General features: G+C 38.7%; 1 protein-coding gene across 1 annotated transcript in view; it reads left to right on the plus strand.

Annotated features, from left to right (window-relative positions):
* Positions 1–12,405, plus strand: part of gcna (germ cell nuclear acidic peptidase) — a 37,481-nt gene extending 25,076 nt beyond the window's left edge. The window contains exons 6-13 of the mRNA XM_060832291.1: positions 764–833; positions 2,277–2,365; positions 3,048–3,236; positions 5,118–5,319; positions 5,860–5,995; positions 6,083–6,221; positions 6,685–6,889; positions 11,010–12,405. Coding sequence (XP_060688274.1) covers positions 764–833; positions 2,277–2,365; positions 3,048–3,236; positions 5,118–5,319; positions 5,860–5,995; positions 6,083–6,221; positions 6,685–6,889; positions 11,010–11,259 — 1,280 coding nt within the window. The 3' untranslated portion in view covers positions 11,260–12,405. The remainder of the gene's footprint in view (positions 1–763; positions 834–2,276; positions 2,366–3,047; positions 3,237–5,117; positions 5,320–5,859; positions 5,996–6,082; positions 6,222–6,684; positions 6,890–11,009) is intronic.
* Positions 12,406–17,614: the final 5,209 nt, after the last annotated feature.

Consider the following 17,614-nt stretch of genomic DNA (forward strand, 5'->3'; position numbering starts at 1 on the left):
ATGAGTGCAGTGAAAAGTTTGCAATGTAGCCACTTATGGAGTCATCTTAGGTATAAGATACCGACGTACAGATACTGAAGTGTTTGATGCAAAATTTAAAAAAAAGTACATAAAAGTCCAGCATAAGAACAAAAAAAGGAGGCAAAAAGTACTCCAGTTACACCCTCGTCTATATCAGCACCTAGCCTTCAGACTACACCTGGCCAGTCTCCAGTTCATGCTGGGATTCAAAACTTGAGGCCTTGCCTCCAGTCTGCAAAGGCCTCTCCTTTCTGTTGTGACCTCCAGTCTGGGATGTGTCTCCTCATGATGGCCTCTATTCAGGACTCATTTCGAGGACGCTCCGGCCTTCGGTATGGGACCCACCTTCTGAGCCAGCCTCCAGTCCAGGACTCTCCGCCAGGCCTTACCTCACGTGCTGGCCTGATCTGGGACTTGCTGTAACAGATTTCAGTCTAGGAGTTGCCTCATCCGTTCCCCTGTGAATAGTAACTGAAAGTTAGAAGTTTGAAAAGGAAGGAAAAAAAGAACAGGTGGAACAGAGGAGCTCCGCCTGGAGCATCCTACTCTGCCTATGTCCCAAAACAGTGCACAGTGAGGTGGGTTGTTTCTCAATTTTTTTTATGCACTGGTCTTTATATTTTCCTTGGGGCTATGTATAGAGATGTCAGCAAGGATATGCATGAAGATGGAGGCAGATAGCATGGTAAGAATTGCAAAAGGGCTAATGTTGACATGGGCGTGATCTTTTTCTCTCCGGCAGTTCTAGCGCGAGTAAAGACACCAAAGGTGCAACCCGAAAGATACAGAGCTTGGAGGGAAAATGATGACAGGTCAGTACCGACTGAATGTTTAATTAAATGAAAATCAAGTTACGTCATTGTACAGAATGTGCATCAAAATCAGCCTAGAGACGGTCTTAATTCATAGGATCCAGTAATTCGGTTAGGACTGATTTCAGTAACTTAATAGATGATGTAGACAACATTCACATTTATTTGTTTTTTCTTGTATATCACAATTATAGTTCCACTAATTCCTATTTCATTGAAATAATTTTAATAGCAAGATTTTTTATAGAACAGGTCCACAAGTTGTTGGACTTTTAGATTTGAAGGTGAAACTGAATCCCTTAGGAGTTGGTGGTCCGATGAGTAAAAGTTAGATAATTGATTTAAAATCATCCATGTCATTTTTGCTTAAATTGATAGATTGCCAAGCTTTTATATACTTCACTAATTTCAATCATAAAATTCTGATGTCTCAATAATATTGGTAGTACAGAACTTGAGCTTTGCTGAAAAAAAGACCTGTTTTGTTACAGCTTTTCATCTTGCATTCAGGCCAGTTCAAGGGAAAAACATAGATCAACATGAAAGGAGAGTGCTGATCATTTGGCAGGTGGACTCTAGTTGAGGTGTTACCGTGGCAATTATGTCCATTAATACTAATTGTTAACTGTTCAAATTTTAATTTGTGTCACCCAGCCTGCTTTGCAATTTTACAATGTGGTTGATTTCTTATGCTGACATCATTTCAGCTGGATAGCTGATGAATCCTTTTACGTGCAGCCAAATTCAAATTTCTGCTTTGATATATAAAATTCTCATGCATCTCCAGATCTTTCAAAAATCCAAGTCAACTTGTTCCGCGCACACAGCAAAAAATCAAATTCCCTAGATGTCTCACGACTTTTAAAGGCACTGCAGTAGGACTGCATTTGTTGTTCCAAATATGCCTGATCCACTAACTATACTGCTCTTGAAGACTGCACTTGATCTTGAATGTCTATGTGCTTCAATAGATTTCTTTCACTCTGTAAACATATGCTAACTTTCTATTAGTTGTTCGATTGTTTTGCAGCATTGTGCAAAGATAGAGAGCCTATTGTTCTTTTCACGTTCCATTCCATTATTTGCCTTTAATAAACTAGAGAGTGGGGACAATATGTACTTATAGACCAAATTATTCCTCAGTATTATTGTTTGTCTCTCTCCATTTAAAAAAAAATGGCATGTTACTAGTATATCATGACAAATCTCAATTTCAATATTGACCTGACTGATCACAGTTTTGTGGTATGGAAGTATGGAGTGAGTGTAAGCCAAAATGAAGTGCATGACTTTCCATTTCAGTTTCTTCAGTGCCTAATGATTAGCCTTTTGGTGGTGGTGGTTGTCAGGAGGCATGATTACAGAATATATGACTGAATGTTTATATTTAAGAATTTATTTTTATGCCCTTCAAATTCCATGTAACAATGATTTTCTGCACAGTCTTAAAGACTTCATTGTGAGTGATGAGTCATCTTTTGACGAATTGGAAATAAATGGGACTGTGGAGAGAGAGCACAGCGCTCATATTGGTAAGTAATCTGCATACAAAAAGTTCTCTAGATGCCCATTTGCTCATGGTTGTTTCTCATGTTTAAAGCATCAACTCTCCCACTAGAAAATTTGTTAATTTCATAATGCATGCTCTTGAATAGGAAAAGCATGCAAGCATCTTGTTATCGAAATTCAAAACTTGCACCTAGGAGTCCGGAGGAAATAAAAAGTGTCTACCTTTGGAGACAAGTTTGACAAGGAACATTGGACACAGAACTTACAATCCACTATAATTTTATTTAAATTATATTTCAGTGTTAATGCATCTTACAAAAATTGAGTTTCTGGGTATGTAGAATTTCAGCAATATTTGGTGAAAAATGGCAATAATTAATGAACAGTTTGATACTATTTCACATACTGCTTTCATATTTTGAGTTTGTGAATGGTGGTAATCTGATGCTGCATTCACATCATCCTTTTCCTCACCTGATTTCAAGGATAACGTAAATCTATTTAGAGAAGTCAAGAATTGGCAAATGCGCATGTCCTCTGGGGCAGACAGTGGTATACTTGAGCAAGGTCAAATACTTCCTATTTTAAGGCTATTTTCTTATTAGAAGTGGGCAGTGAGATCAACTTGTGGAGTGGCAGGAGGAGAAAGAAAGAAAGAAATCTGAGCATTACATTTGGGCATGTTGAATTCTGTTTAAACCACAGGACTCATGGGCTCAGAAGGTGGTAGTAGCTCAAATCATCCCACGAACGCCAAAAAATTGAATGAACTGTCAAATCCATCAGATACATCAAGCGATGAGTTTGAGTCACTTTTTCAAAGGATTAAAAACAAAACACAGAGAGATCCAAATCTAATATCCAGCAACTTGAATGGAAGAATGGCTAATACTGGTAAGTTTGTTTTTGTTATTTTGTTAATTCACTACCCTTAAGCAAAATCAACCTATTGATGTGAAGTTATGTAGGTGAATGTACATAGGATGTCTGCTTTGAGTGTGTGAACCCATGCATGAGTTATTAATCCTTTCATGATCTTGTTTCGCCTCATCTGAGTGATCACAGCTAGATATTGCGGTATGTATCCCATTGGACTATTATTTGAAACTAGCTTGATGGTTAGAGAACTACTGAATAGAAAGTTAGGATAAATTTCTTCCCTTGTTTCCTTTTAACACCTGTTCAAAATCTTTAAATCGATGTACCATCAGCTGATTAGGCCAGGTTTTCTTTGTAACAGATTTACTTAAAAGGAGATAATCTGGTGTACCTGTATTGTCTGCAGTCAATCTCCTTTCTGCTTGAAAGAAAATACCCCAGATACTCCACATTAATCTTGTGTCTAGAATCACTTGTCCCTGGAACTGTTCTGAGAAATTTCCTCTGTACCCATTGTTCATATCATGTGAGTGGAGCTGACTAAACCAGTATTTATTGCCCATCCCTTGTTGCCTAGAGGGCTTTAAAGGTCAGCACATAGGTCACCTGTAGGCCAGACTATTTGAGGACTGCCAATATCCTTCCCTAAAGGGTATTCATGAACCACATGGGATTTTATGAGAATTGACAGTGGTTACATGTTTGATGTTAGGCCTGTTTTTTATATTTTTTTAATATAATTTAAGTTTTGCCATTGGCCGTGGTGAGATTCAAAATTATGTCCTCAGAGCAATAACCTGGGATTCAAGGTTACTATTCTAGTGATATTACCCCTCCATCACTGCCTCCTCTTAAACATGGTGTCTGTGTTGTCTCCTGTAAATGTTATTCTTGCTCCAATTTTGAAATTTTGTGTCAAATTTTGGGCTGTAAGTTTAATTTAGTTGTTGATGGTTTCCTGGTCCTAGTTTATAGCAGTCCGAGATACACCTGCTGATGGCACAATCAAACCCATCTGCTGTCCATCAGTAAAAGTGGCTTAGTAGCCATTTTTGCATGCTGAATATTGAAGAACATATCTGCCAAAGTGCATTTAGGGTATGTAGTAAAAGAACCAACATCAACATAAAATACTATCTTGAACTGGTCCCTAGTTGCCTCTGAGAAGGAGTTGGTAAGCATGGTCATTGTTTGGATCTGTAATGCTGTTAAGGAGGGTATTCCAAGATTTTGATGAAGCGACACTGAAGCAGCAGTGATATAATACCAAGTGGCTTGGCGTTTTGATATATTTGCTGTCCTTGCCCTTGTCCTTCTGGATGTTAGTGATCATTGGTTTGAATCAAGCTGTCAAAGGATCCTTGGTGAATTTCTGTAGTACTTTGTATAGATAATATACACTGTTGCTATTTGAACATGATTAGTAAAGGAATGGAATGACACCACATCCATAAACAATCTAGCCAGCTCATTGGTCCTGGGTGGTGTCAAGTAGCATTGGGACTGATTCATCTGGCAAACGGGGCTATTTTCCATCACACTCCTGACTTATGGATGTTGGACAGGATTTGGGGAGTCAGGAGGTGAATTACTCACTTTAGTACTTCTAGCCACTGTATTTGTATGGTGAATCCATTTGAGTTTCTGGTCAATGCTAACCCCAAGGATGTTGATAGTGGGGGATAACCATTGAATGTCAAAAGGCGATAGTTAGATTGTCTCTCTTGTGAAGATGGTCACTGCCTGGCATGTGTGGCGTGAATATCGTTGCCACTTTTCAGCTTACGTTTAAAATTAGAATAAACTGTAGTAAAGCTACTTTTTAGGAAAATTTGCATATTTTGTGTATTTTATTATAAATTCGTTGTTCTCCCATTTTTTTTAAAAACCATTTAGAGCCAGTGAAACAAAAACCAAGTTTTAACACACTGGAAGTGAAACGCAAATCTAGAGACAAGAAGAATTTTGTTTCGATCTCTACCCAGCCATCAAAATCTGTGAAAAGTGTTCTATCAGAACTAACTTCATTCAACCAAGTATCAGACTTTAATCTATCGAGTGTTTCTGAGTCACAATCTCAACGTCCAGTATCAAGACAGTATGTATTCTGGAAAGGTTTCCTGGCCAGTCCTTTGTGTCAAGTTACTATTGAGGTGTTGTCAATGTCTGTTTTTGTTTTGTCAAAACCTAGATTTTCACGATTAGATATTTTTGGATCTTTGAGTCTGGAAATGTTCAATTGGTCTGTCTGATATGGAAAGAACACCAGAATTCATCTGCCAATGATCTTGGTAGATAAATATGTAATCTAGTCATAACTGACTGAGAGTGCCATAACAAACTTGATAGTGTGTTACAGGTCCTGTGCATGTTAAACTTTTTTTTTGTCCCAGAGCATTTTTTTAATAGAGATGTGATCTTTTTAGATCCTTTTGCTGTGAACGTTTTGTAATCACAATTTTGAATATCAATAATGGGCTATCGTCATTAAGTTATAGGCAATGTCCTCTTTGTTTGATGCATCAGACTGCAATTACCCCTTACATTAATCAATATGGTTGGTTCTTTTCTTTTAAAGAGCTTCCTTTTTTTTTGGTGAGTGATTATTCCTTAATTTTGATTTAATGTTTCTCATCAGGTGTCAAATACCTTGCTGTTTCCTTCAGGACTTGACTCTCAGCTCGTCAAAATATGTAAAAAATTTTAAACAAAACCGTGAGGAGTTAACTCAAGAACTCTATAATTTATACAATAAGAGTGTTTTTCAGCAGAAGGTAAAACATTATTGATCCTATAATGGTTGCCAGCCAATAAACTTGGTCCATTCTTGGATATGACTAACATTCCCTGTGATTTTGCAGCTTCCGGAGAAGTTGGTGATAACCTGGAATAAGAAAATGCGAAAAACTGCTGGATATTGTGTTACTGGACAGAAACGAGATGGTGCTGTCAAACGTTATGCTAGAATCGAATTGTCAGAGAAAGTTTGTGATTCAGCTGGTGAGAACAAAATTTAACATGTAATTGAATAAAAGTGCTTTCAAGTAATGTTAATTTTTATTCCATGGACATTGATTTGATTTGGTATCTGTCTCCCCATTTTGATTTGATAATGAAAGCATAAAAATGGGAAGGACAGATTTTAAAACTGGAGCCAAGTTCTGATCAGGATCACTAAATCTGTATGAGCAGTTTTCTTTGTCGTTTCCTCTTTTTCAAATTTCTGTAATTTAAGGAAAACTACCTTGATGACACACATCCAGACCATTAGCTCAAATGTGCAGTGTCTGTTTGGACAGATTTCCATTTAACTGGGAACAGAAAGTTGCCCTGATGCTGATGATCCATTATTTTTCCTTCATTAAATGCATTTAATCATTAGAATTTCCAAAAGAAAGCGAATTAGTATAATCTTATGTAAGGATGAGTTTCCTGCCTCATTTAGTTTGGTGTTACTTTGCAGAACGTCTGCGGGATACGTTGATTCATGAATTGTGTCATGCTGCCACCTGGCTCATTAATAATGTTCGTGATGGACATGGACCATTTTGGAAGTTGTATGCACAGAGATCTATACTTGTCCACCCAGAATTACCAATGGTTACACGCTGTCACACATATGAAATAAATTATAAGTATACATATCAGTGTAACAAGTGCAAAAACACGTAAGTATGAGAAATTCAGTTTCTTAAACTATTCTAACTTGAATTGTCAACAAAACAAAGCAATTAAGTTCAATTATTCAAACAGTGTAAATACTGAATTAAGAGAAAAGGGTTCCTAATCACAGCTCATTTTGTACTGCAGTATTGGTTTTTTCTGTGGCCTCTCCCTCCTAAACTTGGTCCAGCCTTTCAATCAGTCCAGATATTGGCATTGCTGCATTCTGAGTTTTTGTACACTCCCCAAAATCAATGACTGTGGATGAAGCTTCGTCTTCAGTTGTGAAAGATAGCAAGTTTTAGAAATCAGTCCACACCACACTCACCTCACCTCACCCCCGCCCCCAAATCCAAAATCTCTTCCATGAATTTTCCTCTAAGGGCAGCACAGTGGATCAGTGGTTAGCACTGCTGCCTCACCGTATTAGTGACCTGGGTTCAATTCCACCTTCTGGTGACTGTCTGTCTGTATGGAGTTTACACATTTCTTTCTGTATTTGCATGGATTTTTGCTGGGTGTCCTGGTTTCCTAAGTCCAAAGATTTGCAGGTTAGGTGGACTGGCAATGCTAAATTATCCATAGTGTTCAGCGATGTCTAATTTAGGAGTGTTAGCCATGGAAACTGCAGGGATATGGGGATAGGGTGAGGGTGGGACTGGGATAGGGTGAGGATTGGACTGGGTGGGATGCTCTTCAGAGGGTCTGTGTGGACTCGTTGGGCCAAATGGCTTGTTTCCATACTATAGGGATTGTAATCTATGAAATACTCTTTAAAACATAGCCAAATTCTTAGCCAAACGGATATCTGTTGCAAAGGTCCTTCAACACCCTCCAAATCCTCGATTAATTCCATTTTCGAAATCTAAGGATAGTGGGTACATGGGAACGCCACCACCTGCATGTTGCCCTTCAAACACCACCAACCTAACTTTGAAATATAGTGCTGTACCCTCACTGTCAGTGGGTCAAAACCCTGAAATGTCCTGTGAGTCTACCTACAGCACATGGATAGCCGCAATTCAAGATCATAGTGCACCATCTTAGGGGCAACTAAACCATGGCAATAAGTTCTGCCCCAACCAGTGACACCATGTCCTATGAATGAATGGAAAGAAAATCTCTGAATTTTTGTTTGAGAATACTTCCACAAAACACGTTGGACATTTTCAGCTATGTTAAATGTACATAAATGCAAGCTGTTTTCGCAATGTTCTAGCTTGTCAATTTGGTTTCAGCACTCTTGAGCTAAAAAGAAGGAAAAACAGTCAGGTTCAGCCTTTTATCTCACTGAACTGGCTCATGTTCTCCTGTCTTTCTGACCCTCCCATGGTGGGTTATCGTCTGGCCAATTACCTTGCATCTTAGATGGCTGGCCAACCATTTGAATTACTGGACGTTTTCTAGGACCTGAGGAACTTGGACTTTCAATTGAGGAGGGACAAAACTATATGAACAACTTGTGACATGGATTGTACTTGTCTGATGTGAGATTGAGACTCCAAATCCATGTTAGCCCAAATAGAAACATAGAAAAATACAGCGCAGTACAGGCCCTTCGGCCCTCGATGTTGCGCCGACCGAAGCCTACCTAACCTACACTAGCCCAATAACCTCCATATGTTTATCCAATGCCCGCTTAAATGACCATAAAGAGGGAGAGTCCACCACTGCTACTGGCAGGGCATTCCATGAAGTCTCAACCCGCTGAGTAAAGAATCTACCCCTAACATCTGTCCTATACCTACCACCCCTTTAATTTAAAGCTGTGTCCCCTAGTAACAGCTGACTCCATTAGCGGAAAAAGGTTCTCACTGTCAACTCTATCTAAACCCCTAATCATCTTGTACACCTCTATCAAATCTCCCCTAAACCTTCTTTTCTCCAATGAGAACAGCCCCAAGTGCCTCAGCCTTTCCTCATACGATCTTCCTACCATGCCAGGCAACATCCTGGTAAACCTCCTCTGCACTTGTTCTAATGCCTCCACATCCTTCCTATAGTATGGCAACCAAATCCCATGTGCTTCAATCTAACACACAATACGTTTTGTATGTGGGACTTCCTCAAATGCTTTCTGAAAATCAAAATGCAGCACATTCACTTTTTTGTTTTCGTATGTGTTCTATCAGTTATGTTCTCACAAAATTCCTGTACATTTCTTAAACATAACTTCCCTTCTGTAGTCCATATTGCCATTTTCTAATTTCATTGGTATCTTCAAAGTGTCCTTTTACTGTGCACTTTTTAGAATATGTGAGCATTTTTACCACCTACTGACGGGAGATCAAACAGTCTGTAAAACCAAGTTTCTCACTCAAAAATTGGCTTACATTTGCCATCCTCGAATCTGACAGGACTGTTTCAGAATCTGCAGAATTTTCAAAGATGACAACTGATGCACCCACTATCTCCATGACTGTCTTTTTTTCCAGCTCCCTGGGATGTAGATCATTAGGTCCTGAGGATTTATCAACTTTCAGTCCCATAAATTTCTTCATCACTATATTTTTACTGAATCGAATTTGCTTCACTTCCTCCCTCCAAATAGACTGTTGTTTCCCTCATATTCCTGGGAAGCTCCTTCTATCTTCTGTGAGAACAGAATTAAAGGAGTTGTTTTAATTGCACTGCCATTTTCTATGTACGTTATCACTCTCTTTCTTTCCCCCCCCACCCCACCCCCATTTTGGTTGATAAGAGACAACCCTTTGTGTTCACTAATCTTTTCTCTTATAGACTTAGAGGTTGTTATGATTTGTTTTTATGTTCCTCCAAGATTGCTGTCATACAGTCGGTTCTGCTATAAAGCGTGTTACTTCGATGTGAATTAGCTTTAATGCAGTTGAAGAATTTAGATAGTTATTTGTAGAACACAAATTTTCCTGGCCTGAATTGGCTATAACATGATTTGAGCTACATTAGTTTAAATGGCATGGCTATTGTGCGATTTTCTTAAATTGCAAGATCGCATAAGAACTGAACTTTCGCTATATACCAGAACCGACTGTACTAAATTTCCTCAAACTCCTTCACCGAATTAACTACTTCATTTCCCTTAGCTGAATTTTTTTAAAGAACTTTATCACTCTTATTTGAATCTAATACTTTCCTTATTTTACTTTGGCTGCTGTGGTTAGCCACCTTTTGCTGTTTGTTTTGTTTTTGGACCAGAAAGGAATATTCAACTGTTACAATGCATCCATCTGTTCCTTAATATTAACTATTGCTTATCTAATGTAATGCCTTTGAATGAAGTTAGCTAATCTGTTGGAGCCAATTTATAGCTAATGTATTTGTAGATTTCTGTGTTTGAAATTTAGGACCACTTGGATTACTTCATTTTCCATTCTAATCAAGGACTCCATCATGCTATGATCACTCTTCCCTAAAAGACCTCGCACAAGAGGATTATGAATTAACCCCATGTTGTAGACAGCCAGATCGACTATTTCCTGTCTGCCAGTGAATTCCTTCATGTACTGGTCTTAAAAAAAAAAATTTGCACACACTGCAGGAACTTGTCTTCTGCCATACTATTCACACATGGTTTGCCAAGTCAATATTTAAATTAGAATCACTTATGATTTCTACAATGATCTTAGTGAATGCACCTCATATCCTGTTTAATGTTGTCTCGTACCCTACTACTCCTGCTGTATAGACTTGTCGACTTGTGTTTTGCACTCCTTGATGCTGTGATGCTGTAGAATTGCACTTTGTTTTACAACAGTCCTGTGAAGTTTTATTATAATAAGCGTGCTATATGAGTCAGCATTGCTTTATTAACGACCTTCTAATCTACAAACTGAAAATCACTGGCTCATAAGTGGATAATACTGTAAACCTTGAACAGGGTGTTCAAATAAGAATGGTCCTTTCTTTGAACACAAAGAAAATCTGATTAACTGTGAATAAGTTCTAAACCCACTAATTATGGATTGTCTAATTCTCATCCTCTAGTCTCTGATTTTTAAAAAAGCTGTTATGGGGAGCTCTTTGTATTGTTGCTAGTGTGAACCTCAGTTAAGGTTCTTTTTCATTATTTCTGATCAATGAACACTCAGCTATTGAGCATGTCTACTTTTACTATGTATGGTATTCATATTTAAAACTTCTCTACAGGATTGGGCGACATTCCAAATCATTGGATACACAGCGTTTTGTCTGTGCTTTATGTACGGGCCCTCTTGTTCTATTAACAAAGCTGTTAAAAGATGGCACACCTGCCAAAAAGGATCTAGCGCCATTTGCTAAATTTGTGAAGGAGAACTACAGCTCAGTCAAGAAGGAGTTTAAGGGACTTCAACATGCTGATGTCATGCGGCAACTAAGTGCAGACTTTGCAAAGAAGACGCAGATAACTGATTTCTAAATGTTCTTAGCAATTCAATCTCTTTTGAAGGTCTGCGGAGATAGACGAATTCTATAACATTGTCAGCTTGAGAGTCCACCAAGGTATATGTTACCAAAACTAAAAATTTATAATTTTTTTTCCTGCAAGGGAAGAAGCATTTTGTTGCTAAAAATAAAACTTTTGTTTTGTGGAAATTATTCCAATTAGATGTACTAAATATTTACAGTTCCACCTAACACACTGATCTCTTGGAAATAAGTGTTCTTCTTGATCATATTCCAGACAGGTGTCCAATTTTTGATGCACCGCAAATGTTCTGCTTATGCTCTAGTTGAGGAAGAAAGCATGCAATAATATGTTACCTCAAAGTGTGGTTACTTGATAAGACTATGAAGAACAGGATTGAGGGGTCTGTTGTCACTTTTTGTGACCATTTCTTAGCCGTGTCCTTGATATGAAAATGGACAGAGTCATCTATTTCTGCAACAGTAAGAATCCCACTTGAAATTAAGAGTTTTCAGCTGCTTCAATCGACAGAGTACAAATTAACATCCGGAAGAGGCTGTAACAATGGTTTCTGTGAAAATTTATCTTGCACTTGCAGCATTCTGAAATTTAACTTTTTGCATTCATAAAGCACTGTAAAGGGAGCTGTATCTGGTAATAATCTCTTGTACTTAATCTGGGAATATTTAGTGCCAACAAGCAGTGATCTTGTTCAGCTGTAGCAAAAAATGTCGAAAGAAGCCCAAGTGAAGTTTGAATAATGTTGGAAAGAATGTTGCATTGAATTTGCTTTCATGAGACACAATGGTGGTGATCGAAAGGGATATTTTAGATTTTTCCATTTAACTTTGACAAATTGGCTTATTGTTGTGACAGGTTTGTCTCTGGCCTGACCACTACAGTATAGTTTTAAAATAGAAAGAATGATATTAATTCAATTTATAAAATTACCTTCTGGTGTTTCTCAAACACAACAAAATACTTCAAACAGTAAAATACATTGAAGTGAAGACAGTTGCCTTGTGTAAGAAAACACAGTTGCCACTTTGCACAACAAAACCTCATAGTTGTTTCCTATTTTAGCCATATTAAACTTATCCAGGTTGGCTATATTTGGCCTATTCTAACTCTTATAAAGTTGAAAATCACATGACATCAGGCTATAGTCCAACAGATTTATTTGAAAATACAAGCTTTCGGAGGGCTACTCTACAGATGAAGGAGCAGTGCTCCGAAAGCTTATATTTTCAAATAAACCTGTTGAACAATAACCTGGGGTCGTGTGATTTTTAATTTTGATCACCCCAGTCAACACTGGCACCTTCACATCCTAACTCTAAAATGGTAGATGTTGGCTTTGGGTTTTAGTGCGATACATTACTAAAGAATGTCCTATTTGTTACATAGTTATTCTGTAAAGGACTTTTATAATTTTCTGTTTCTTGTTCATATCATGGTCCCTTGTAGCAATTTCTGTGTTAGTTTGGAGAGTTTCTGGGATATTGAACTCTGATGTTGGAAATTACCTCTTTTGTAACTTATGCAATAGTAACAGAACTGACCTGCGCTGCTGGTCCAGTGTAAATGCTAATTGTGAAAAATGCTTTTAAGTATTTTTGAGTAATCGGGACCTCTGGTCAATTTAGCCTTATTATTAAATATTGCTGACTTCCTTGGAACAATATTACACCTGATGCGAACAATGTATTACATGCAACTCTTGGACTGCATCTGTTTAGGGATATTGCAAGTATTGCTCTGTGTATTTCCATGAAAGAAACTTAGAAATTTAGAATAGCTGTCTGAAATGTGGTATTTCCGGTTAAATAAGTTGGTAGTGATTTGTATCAGGTTAAACTAGTTGGTAGTGATACATCCTAGTTTCATGAGTTCAGATGAAATGGTAAAGGGAAAGAGAATTAACACAATCTATACAATGGATGTTTAAATCTGTGGACTATTAAACACCAAATCACTGCCCTTGAGTGAGGTTCTTTAGTGCTGCTTTTCACTTGTGACCTATAAACCCTGTTAAACCTTCATTACTTGTGTTTATATGGTAAAATTTGAGTTTATTGTGTGAACTGATTTTGTCAAATAAAGTTCAAGAATACCTCTTCATTGATATCCTTTCAAATAAAGATTTTGTCATAAAGAAACTGCAACATTTTATTCCTACTTGAAAACAATTTGCAGTCATAGAATGCATGAAATGGAAAGAAAAATCATAGTTTTTATGTGTAATACTGACTACCAATTGATGGAGTTTTGCTTGCGTTTCAGAGAAATACGCAATGGGGCAAGAAATATTGGCTTGGTTTATCTTGGGATAGTGAAAATAAGAATAAAGATCAGGGTGACACACTGTAAAATGTTTATCCACAGCTTACTTAAATTAGTATTTCCTGTTTCAAAATTGTCAAACAGTACTTGATTCAAATTTTGGAAACCTTTTGGACATTTCGGTAAATACTTGAATAGAAAATGGTTGGAATATTGGTCAAGTGCCCTCTACCCACTGTGTCTAACGGCTGTCATAAGGAAGCCATTACTTAAGAAATTCCCGACTCTGGCGACAGACTGTGTGGAGTTTGCACGTTCTCCCCGTGTCTGCGTGGGTTTCCTCCGGGTGCTCTGGTTTCCTCCCACAGTCCAAAGATATGCGGGTCAGGTGAATTGGCCATGCTAAATTGCCCGCAGTGTTAGGTAAGGGGTAAATGTAGGGGTATGGGTGGGTTGCGCTTCGGCGGGTCGGTGTGGACTTGTTGGGCCGAAGGGTCTGTTTCCACACTGTAAGTAATCTAATCTAATCTAAACAATAGGGCTTATCATTTAGCAAGTTTTGGGTAGCCAGTGGTGTATTGTGCTTGGAATGCCTTGGTGACCAGATTATGAAACATAATGATGGATAAGCAAGCTGCGTGATAATGCAATTAGCCATTTGGCATCCTGTACATGGTTCAAGTCATCCAGAGCTTCATGATTGTGGTATGCATCCCTGTGAACCACAACGGATTAAGGTAGCGGAAGCATACAGGAAGATTTTGAATGAACTGACACACAACTGTGTAGAATTTAGTGTTGATTATTAGCCCTGGAAACCAAACCCTCCCTCCAGGATCCAGTGTCCCTCCAATTGAGCTGTTTCTAGAAAATTTGCTTCTTGCCCTTCACAGCAGGAAAGTTCTTGTATCACCATCCCCCAAGATAAGGCGATCTGAGCTGGAGCATAATGCAGACAGCAATTCCCGTGTAATAAACATTTAAATAGGTTCAGATGAAGCCAGGTTATATGTTTGCTTTTGTTTCCTGGAGGAAAATGTTTTTCATTTTATTTTTGGTTCTGCAAACCTTGTTTAGATTTTGGAAGGGCCTACTTATTTTTTTGTTTGTTCATTTCTAACCCCATCCTCTTGATGGACGGGCTCCCTGCCAGAGGGGTCTGGTAGTCAGAGGACCTCCTTGAAGACTTGTTTGTGGGCCTGGAGGATGTGGCCACCAACAAATCCAGAAAACAATTTTTGCACAGTAAAGGAATTAAGGTTTATGGTGAGAGGGTGGGTAAGTGGAGCTGAGGCCATGAAAAAATCAGCTATGATCTGAGTGAATGGTGGTGTGAACTTGAAGGGCCATCTGCCTATTATTGGCTCAAGGTAGCTTGAATCTTGCCTTTATTGGTCTGTGGAATAAGTGACCTGTAATGGATCTGGCTCTGGCTGAAACCCTATTTTGCACAGACTCTGGGCTCTGACTTCTGCTTGAAGAGGCAACTGTGTGTGAGAAACAAAGCTCACGCACTGCAATAATTTCAGTCCAAGACAAGATCTGAATCAGTAGTGCCTTTATTTCACACTTGCAAGTGGGTGTGATGTCCGCAAGGCAGGGACAAAAACACACTGAATTCAACAAATACTCGATATTTATATAATTTGGTTCCTATATGTTTTTTTTCTTATTTCATTGTTTCCCCCCCTGTTTACATCCTCCACTTCCCTAAGACCGGTACCCATTACTCCTGTTTATCTCGTGTCTTATCCGGTCTTGTCTGTGAAAAAAATGCTCATTCCTGTTCTCAAGGCCATTTGACCTTATCCTGCTGTGGGCACATCCTTGCCTAACCATTATTTACTCCTTCCATTTGTGCCACCCCTCTCAGCATCTTATCATTAAGACTCATTTAATTGGGGTTTGTTCCTGTATTTCTGTAAAAATGGGAAACAGATGTTTATACCTACTGTTTATACAGGCATATTGAGTTTAACTGTCTGTCTTCACAGCATCTTATCACGAAGCCCTTTTAATTGGGGTTACCATTGTTGTGTAGTCCTGTTTCTTTCTTGCATACATTTTTAGCTAATACAAACAAAACAATTATGCATTTCCTCCACAGAATTCCTATTCTTGTTGACTCAGCTCCTGGCTGAAACAATTACACACTGATGTTAGTTCAGTTATTTTTTATATAATGAATTGCAGAAGCAACATAAATTTTCTATATCCCACATGTGTAAACCATACCTAAGTGTCAATTTACTTGTTTTCAAAAACATGTAGCAATTCTTAAGACATCCTTTTCTCATTTCAGTGCACAAAAATGTAGAAAAATAAAACAAAATCTTTAGAACATGCAACTTGTTTGTGGCACTAAAGTAGTGAATTATCTCAATTTTTCAAGAATTGGGCGGCACAGTGGTTAGCACTGCTGCCTCACAGCGCCAGAGACCCGGGTTCAATTCCCGCCTCAGGTGACTGACGGTGTGGAGTTTGCATGTTCTCCCTGTGTCTGCGTGAGTTTTCTCCTGGTGCTCCGGTTTCCTCCCACAGTCCAAAGATGAGCAGGTCAGGTGAATTGGCCATGCTAAGTTGCCCGTAGTGTTAGGTAAGGGGCAAATGTAAGGGTTGGGGTATGGGTGGGTTTCGCTTCGGCGGGTCGGTGTGGACATGTTGGGCTGAAGGGGCCTGTTTCCACACTGTAAGTAATCTAATCTAATTTAGCCAAGTGTGTGGCTACAACAGTTATTGCTGAGCTGGGTTATGGTGGAAGTGCCCTGATTTGACCTCAGTTGGAGATGGGTGGCTGTGCTGATTATTCTGATACGGACGTTGTTCTGTGAACCTTTCGCGGTGATGTCTGAAGGTGAGTATGATTTAGCTTACATAAATCACAATGCTCGAAATGTGACTTTGCAATTTTAATGTTGCTATCTCGAGATTCAAATCGCAATCGAGACAGTAAACATCTTAAATGTTCTCACCACGCCGGCCTGATTCCTATTCGCGAGCGGCTTTGTGGGTGACATGAAACTCTTCTCGACGCGGCCAAGCGCGTGAGCAGAGATGAGAGCGCATGTGCACGGGGGGGCGGGGCTGCGAAAAGGCGGGAAATGGTGTCGGCGGACGGTTAGTGAGAGCGCGCGCGCGCACACCTCCGCCTTCAGGAGGCGGTTCACTGTCAGGACTTCCAACTGCCCCAGCAGTACCGTGATTTCAGAGCGCACGTGCCAACTTTTGTGCTTTCATTTATTAATTACCACTTTTTAAAATTACCGACTCCGATGTAAAGTATTGACTCAAATATCATTCTACAATAATTGAGAGAAAGAAAAGTGGTTATTTCGGACAGCAGGAAATTTCGAAGTAACTTTTCCTCTGCCCAAGCCGGTTATCGATCATCTGGAGCCGTGAGGAGAGGAGCTTCAACACTGAGTGGTGCCAGTGTTCTTTTTAAAAACGGACATGGTAACTTGTTTCTGGTGGAAAATGTTTCATTTTTGGTCCATTAACGTCGAGATGACCAGATTGGTTAATTCTGCAGCTCCAAAACGCATGTGTTATTTTAATTATAATTTTTATCTAAACGATTTCTCCTAGGTAATGATATGGTAGTTACTCGTGACGAACATGTTCGTATTCTATGAGTAAATGTATACTGAAAAAGATAAAACCTGGGTAGTAAAGAGCCATTATATGTTAGTTCCATGTAAGATGTTCATTAGTTCTGATGAAGTGTCATTGGACTTGAAGTAAACTGTTTTCTCTCCATAGTTTCTGCCAGACCTGTTTCTCCAGAAGTTCTGTTTTTGTGTGTTTAAGACATGCAAAGTTTGCAATTCTTTACTTAATATTGTGGGTAAGACTAGGTGTCTACTAAATTGTTAAATCTTTGAAGGATTGAGATGATGGTTTTACCAATCTGCCTACAGACAAGACTGATTTTGTAAATGCTTTGAGTGGGAGATAAATTATTGATTTAAAGTCTATTTATATAAAAAGCATAACATTCTGTGGATGCTGGACATCTGAAATAAATATGTGCTGGAGACACTTAGGCCTGACAGCATTTGTGAAGAAAGATGTGGGGTTAATG

Source organism: Hemiscyllium ocellatum, chromosome 11 (genome assembly GCF_020745735.1).
Source record: "Hemiscyllium ocellatum isolate sHemOce1 chromosome 11, sHemOce1.pat.X.cur, whole genome shotgun sequence".
Taxonomy (NCBI): Eukaryota; Metazoa; Chordata; class Chondrichthyes; order Orectolobiformes; family Hemiscylliidae; genus Hemiscyllium; species Hemiscyllium ocellatum.